The sequence below is a fragment of the Hypomesus nipponensis genome, chromosome 26, assembly GCF_054491055.1.
Source record: "Hypomesus nipponensis isolate SF chromosome 26, ASM5449105v1, whole genome shotgun sequence".
In the NCBI taxonomy this organism is placed as follows: domain Eukaryota; kingdom Metazoa; phylum Chordata; class Actinopteri; order Osmeriformes; family Osmeridae; genus Hypomesus; species Hypomesus nipponensis.
Genome location: NC_140386.1, coordinates 7,339,761 through 7,346,258, shown reverse-complemented (window position 1 = coordinate 7,346,258; position 6,498 = coordinate 7,339,761). Strand labels below are relative to the sequence as shown.

General features: G+C 44.8%; 1 protein-coding gene across 1 annotated transcript; it reads left to right on the top strand.

Annotated features, from left to right (window-relative positions):
- Window positions 1-1,737: 1,737 nt before the first annotated feature.
- mfsd12b (major facilitator superfamily domain containing 12b) lies at window positions 1,738-6,453 on the top strand. The gene is made up of 9 exons (XM_084692311.1): window positions 1,738-2,014; window positions 2,199-2,409; window positions 3,249-3,381; window positions 3,730-3,930; window positions 4,344-4,436; window positions 4,554-4,646; window positions 4,942-5,112; window positions 5,440-5,534; window positions 5,835-6,453. The coding sequence occupies exons 1-9, from the start codon at window positions 1,738-1,740 to the stop codon at window positions 5,965-5,967; spliced, it is 1,407 nt and encodes a 468-aa protein (XP_084548437.1). The 3' UTR covers window positions 5,968-6,453.
- Window positions 6,454-6,498: the final 45 nt, after the last annotated feature.

Genomic DNA, 6,498 nt, shown 5'->3' with positions numbered 1-6,498 from the left:
CTTTCAATTTTATTTCTTACATCAAAATAATTTACCAGGAAATCATAGTTTGTGCCTTTCCAAGTAAAATGTTTAAAGATCAAGTGTCCCGCAATGAGATTTTATCTGATCAGTTCCGAGTGTTGCTCATCTGATTCCTGTGTTGTACTGTCTGTGACGTCATCAGAAGGCAGTTGAGAGGCTCTCTGTAGATGCCTCCGCCACAGGCCCGGTCAGACCCACCTCCCTCTCCCGCACCTCAGCTACGACAATCAAGATATCCGCACACGCCGACAAGGGGAGGCTTTGAAAGTGTGTGTGCATTGCAAACTCTTAACATGTTCTAGTCACTGTTGACAGGATGTTTTTGGTCATTGTTCACTTTTAGTTAAACGATCAGTTGGGTATGTAGAGCTGCCATAACGTTTTATGGTGTTATCTCTCACAAATGAATGAATGCCGACAGAAGAAGCCACCGTACTTGTTTTGGACACGCAATGTTTATCATTTGGGGTCTCTTTGCTGCTGAAGTGCAGTAGTTCCGTGTATATTGGCTTGAACATTGTAATGTTCTGTTTCTCTTGGACTAATATGAGATGTATGTCTGGCAACTTGGTGCCCTGTCGTCTGTGCAGTATATTAGTAGACTTCTGTTTTCCCCAAAACTCCACAGAACAGGAACAAAGGGGTGTCATCATAGCAGTGCACAAGATACCAATTACGTCGTCTTTATGTCGCTTGTAGCCGCAGACGGTTGCCGATTTTATAGGCTACATACCGACCTATGAACATGAGTCATATCCTTGTGAAATCAAAATGTAATTTGTCACAAAACGAAGTCGAACCTGTGTACATCATGAGTTAAACAAATAATAATTTGGGTGGTAAAGTTTCCCAAAAAAGAAATAAGTGGGGGAAGAGTTGCCAATACATGTTTTTTAACCGTACCTACCTGAGTATAATAGAATTATAAAGGTCATATAAAATGTCATACCGTGATACCGTCATATGAATTTTAGAGTTTGAGACAGTCTAAAGCTCATCAAAATGTAGTCTACAATTTATGAATGGTTATGATAATCGACAGTCAATTTAGTTACATGAGTGTTAACAATGTGGGATTTCTTGAAAATAGGCCTATTTGTAATTTTGTCGAGTGAAAGGGGGAAAGAAACTAGCTCTATACGGGCAACGGATTTACTGTTGAAACGTATATCCTATCTCACTCATTTGCAATGGGCTATAGAAACCATTTAGGAAACCAGCGTTATAACAAACAACTGCACTTGCCTACTTCTGATCTCCAGTCAATGAATTTACTATTATGTCACGTGAAGCTCTCTCCGTAAAAGTAACGGCTTAAAATCCTTAACATCAACGTATTTTGATTATCGTCCTATTTTTGTGAGAGACAGGGTGACATCTGAGTCATCCGCCACCCACAAATGTTTTATTTTTGAGGGAACGACCGCAATTAGTGCAATAGGCTTGAAATAAGTTTGAACATTTGAGACCCATTGGGAAACCGATTCAGCTGACGAGGCAAGAGAGCTTGACGTAGCCTAATCCTCAAGTGTGCAACACCCCCCGCCCCCCCCCCCTCTCTTATAGAAATTATCCCATTATTAGGAGCATTTCCATTAAGATGACAATATTGGGGATTGACTCCGCTCAGAACTGCAGCCACACAATTTACAGATGTGATCATTTTCAATGTCAGACTGTAATTCTGGAATACGGGTTTTGTAACTTTTTACCATGTCGGATCCGTTGCGTATGGAGCGATCTTTACCGGTCGCCAGGCGGTTAAGTTACGCAGTTGGACACTTTTTGAACGATCTGTGCGCCTCTTTGTGGTTTACTTATTTACTGGTTTACTACCACTCAGTGCTGGGCTTCCCGAGCACCTATGCAGGTTTTTTGCTGCTGGTGGGTCAAATAGCGGACGGGCTCTCCACCCCCCTAGTTGGATACGAATCCGATCGAACACCAGGATGCGCAGCCTATGGCAAAAGAAAAACATGGCATTTAGTGGGTAAGTAGTCTTATTGAAAGCAACGTTTTTATTTTGTTTGATGCTACCTACTTTACATTAGTGGCACCGCAAATCTTTAGATTATTTGTCCCACATTACCATACCGTCACACCTTGCACAACAACAAAAATACAGATTTGAGGGTGATAAAATAAAACCGTTCTTCCATGCCAACTCCGTCCAGGGACCCTTAGCGTGCTTGTCTCCTTCCCCTTCATCTTCAACCCATGCCTGGGTTGTGACGAGAACACCCCACGCTGGGTGGGTCTCACCTATTTCATCCCCTTCATCATCATCTTCCAGTTTGGCTGGGCCTCCACCCAGATCTCCCATCTCTCGCTCATCCCAGAGCAGGTGTCCAGTGAGCATGCCAAGGTGGAGCTGACCGCCTGCAGGTGAACTCTTTCCCTTCTCACCCCAATCTCTCTCTCCCTCTGTCCCTCGCCCTCCCCTCTCTCTCTCACCCTCTCTCTCTCTCTCTCTCTCTCTCTCTCTCTCTCTCTCTCTCTCTCTCTCTCTCTCTCTCTCTCTCTCTCTCTCTCTCTCTCTCTCTCTCTCTCTCTCTCTCTCTCTCAGTCTCTCTACCATGGTTCCTAACTGGTCCAGGATTGTTAAGGGAGCTAACTCAAGGGTTGCCGGGTGTAAAAGTTCCCTGAACAGATTGACCAATGCGATGGTTTCAGGGGGTTGGTTGAACTAATAGGAAGGAATTGGAAGGGAAATTATTAAGTTTGGAATGGCATAACTGGATTTATCTAAACTCTGAAGGTCTTTTCAAACAAATGTAATTCAGCACTTCTCTGTATGGACAATATCTGTATTAGTTTCTGAACCAGATGTAATTTGGGAACATGTCGTGAGGTTTTAGCTCCCTAAATGTTCAACAGAATGTTACATTTGAAATTATGCTCAGGAAGTAATCTGATTTAGCCTTCATAATGAGAGCAGTGGACGTTTCTAAGCTGCCTAAATGATTGCCAAGGTTTCATGTGTTGTTTGCCTTGCCTTGAAACCAGGCTTTAATGTTTCATTAGCAAATTAATATGGATATTTGGAATTTAATCAGAAATGAAAGCACCCACTGAAAGCCTAAATTCCAGAGGCTTTATGACATCAATCTCACATTTCATATCCTGGCATTCAGCATAATCGTGGTGCAAATGTTCTGAAACTGTCTCTGGAGATGCCGGTGTTCCGAGCGGCCTGACCTCACATCCTGGTCCTGTCTGTGCAGGTATGCGTTCACTGTGGTGGCCAACATCACCGTGTACGCCGTGGCCTGGTTACTCTTCCACTTACAGGCTCAGCAGACTGACAATCCTCTCATCTCCGACAGTCTGGGCCCTGTCGACATCCCCATATTCAGGGTAGGAGAGCAGGGCTGCCAGTACATGACTCGGTAGCGAATGTGTCCGTAAACTATACGACGTGCTTACCAATGGTCTGTTGAAATGTTACCAGTGGAAGGTTAAATAGTGTGTACTATGTATTAGAATTTGGGCTCTCTTTCTTTCTCTCTATCCAAATCTCAATTTCCATTTCTCTCTCTACATCTTCATTTCCAACGTTCTCTCTTTCACTCCTCTCACCCTCCCGCTCCTTCTCTCTCTCTACATCTTCATTTCCAACTCCTTCGTTTTTCTCTCTCTCCATCTGTCTCTTTCGGTCTCTCTCTGTTTCTCTCTGTCTCTCTCTCTGTCTCTCTCTCTCCCAAGGACCTGTCCCTCATCGTGTTGGCTATCGGAGTGGTGTTCTCTCTGGTCTTCCACCTGGGCACCCGGGAGACAGGCCCTGCCCAGGAGGAGTCTGGCAGGGAGGAGGAGGGCCAGCCTCTCCTCTCTCTGAACCAGGAGACCTCCTCATCCCAGACTCTGCTGCAGTGGAAACATTGGTTCAAGGAACCGGCCTTCTACCAGGTCACTCTCTGGGTTCCAAATTACCTGTGACTTGTAGGAGTGTGTGTGTGTGTGTGGGGGGGGGGTCCCTAGAATTTCATAAAAATAACAATGTTTGGCTTTTCCACGTTTTACTGTTGTGAAATCTAATGTTTGGAATTAGAAAACTACTTCCTAAAAGTGAATACTTGTGAAGGCTTCTTTCACAGAATTTGACAACTTACAACAAAAGAAGAAATATGCTTCCTCCTGAGCAAACACATTTTTATCCCACATTTTAGATCTGAACACTTTCACGCAGTGGAAAGGGAAATCATATCACATCAGTGGATCTCTTTGACACAGTTTCACACACAAACACAGTGCCACTCGAGTTTGTGGACATGTGGTTCAAACTGTTGGCGAGCAGTTTCTCTGGTTCATGTTGGTTTCAGGTTGCGTTCCTGTACATGTGCACCAGGCTGATGGTCAACCTATCCCAAACCTACATGTCTATGTATCTGACCAACGCCCTGCTGTTGCCCAAGGTAGGCCCTCTGGAACGCTTCAAACGACATTTGAGTGGTTTTGGAATGTTTTTTTCTTAACAGAACAGAGTTGTGTTTGTGAAACATGCAAGTGTTGTCTTCCTTTTTCTTTTGCAGAACTTCATTGCTACCATCCCCCTGGTTATGTACGTCAGTGGGTTTGTGTGCTCGCTGGTCATGAAACCAGTCAGCAAGCTCATAGGCATTAATGTGAGTCTCTGTATCGCTCTCTTGTGCTCTCTTCTCTCTCTGTCCTGCTTTCTCTCTCTCTGTGATGGCATGTAATGGTGTGAACTCTGTGGTCCCTTTCACATGACAGCTACCCTTATACTATATATATCACTTTGAACTACTTCCGGGACTTCCCTACTGAAAGTTCAGCTATCCTATGTGCACATGCAGACAATGTCATCGAAAACTACAGACACAGGGAGCGATCACTGAGTGACTGACCACTGAGCTGTGCCCGTATACCGAAATGACCTCTGTGGCCGTCTGACCTCAGATGACGTATTTCCTGGGCCTGCTGCTGGTGTCGGGCTTCTCCTACTGGGTCCTGGTGGACGTGAAGATGGGTCAGCAGGTGTACGGGGCAGGGGTGCTGCTGGGGGTGGGCTCCGCCACCGTCCTGGTCATGTCGCTCTCCATGACGTCACGTCTCATCGGGCACCAAACGGTGAGAGAACGAGCCGAAAAATATATATATATTTCCAAATTGTTCTAACGCCGTGACGATGTGGCTTCTCGCCGTGGCTGGACGCGCGTGACCTTTGAGCTGAACGTTCATTTACATTTACATTTAGTCATTTAGCAGACGCTCTTATCCAGAGCGACTTACAGTAAGTACAGGGACATTTCCCTGAGGCAAGTAGGGTGAAGTGCCTTGCCCAAGGACACAACATCATTTGTCACAACCAGGAATCGAACCAGAAACCTTGTGATTAATAGCCCGACTCCCTAACCGCTCAGCCATCTGATTCCCGTTCCCGTCCTGTTTTGCTAGCAAAGCGGGGCCTTTGTGTACGGAGCGATGAGCTTTACGGACAAGATAGCCAACGGCCTGGGAGTTATCATCATACAAAGCTTGCACCCCTGTAGGTGAGTGGAGAGACAGAATCTGACCAATCACAGCTCGGGTTCCGGCCCAGAATCTGACCAATCACAGCTCGGGTTCCGGCCCAGAATCTGACCAATCACAGCTCGGGTTCCGGCCCAGAATCTGACCAATCACAGCTCGGGTTCCGGCCCAGACTATTCTCTGCATGTCTTCCCCTGTCTCTGTCTTCCCCCGTCTTTCTTGTGTCATAGTTTAACTGTCCCATATAGCATGAATGTCAGGAAACCCTGTACATGTATACCAGTCAAGGTAATGATGGTGCTGTGTATTTTTTTCCACAGCACAGAAACTTGCTGCCCAGCCTGCGTGTGGTTCTATCGTGATGTCATGGTAATTGTAACCGGTGGCGTTGCCCTGGCAGCGGCTGCGTCTCTATGCACCATCCTCATCTGGCCAATCAAGATCCGCCAATGAAAGCTAAATCCGTGGGGATTTTAAAACGATTTCTCGTTTTTATGCAGTCTTTTGCCATGCTGTATACATTGATTTATCAAGAATGGAGAGAATTTACAAGTTCTGATATTCTTGTTTCAATAACCCAAATATGTTGGTTCTTAGAACAGGGCAGTTTGCAGGGAACCTACTTGGAGATTTCTTTGGGGGGAACTTCAGTTATTCTACCAGGATGAAAAGAACTTGCATCGCCATGTAGTGTCCAACTACTGAACTACATTTGAAATCAAACTCACCTCAATGACCATGAAGTCAGTTCACTGAATTCATTGTTGAGGCTTAATTTAATCCTAACACAGTGCTGTAGTTATTAGCTCAAATAAATTTATCTGCAGAATGTTTACTCCCCTATGATACTTTCTGTATTTTAATGTAACTTTTTTATCTGTACATTATTGTATTATTAGCCTACTACAGACACAATATATATGGGTTAGGGTTAGCCCTAACCCTATATATATGTAAGTTTTTAAAAGGACAATAAAACGTTTT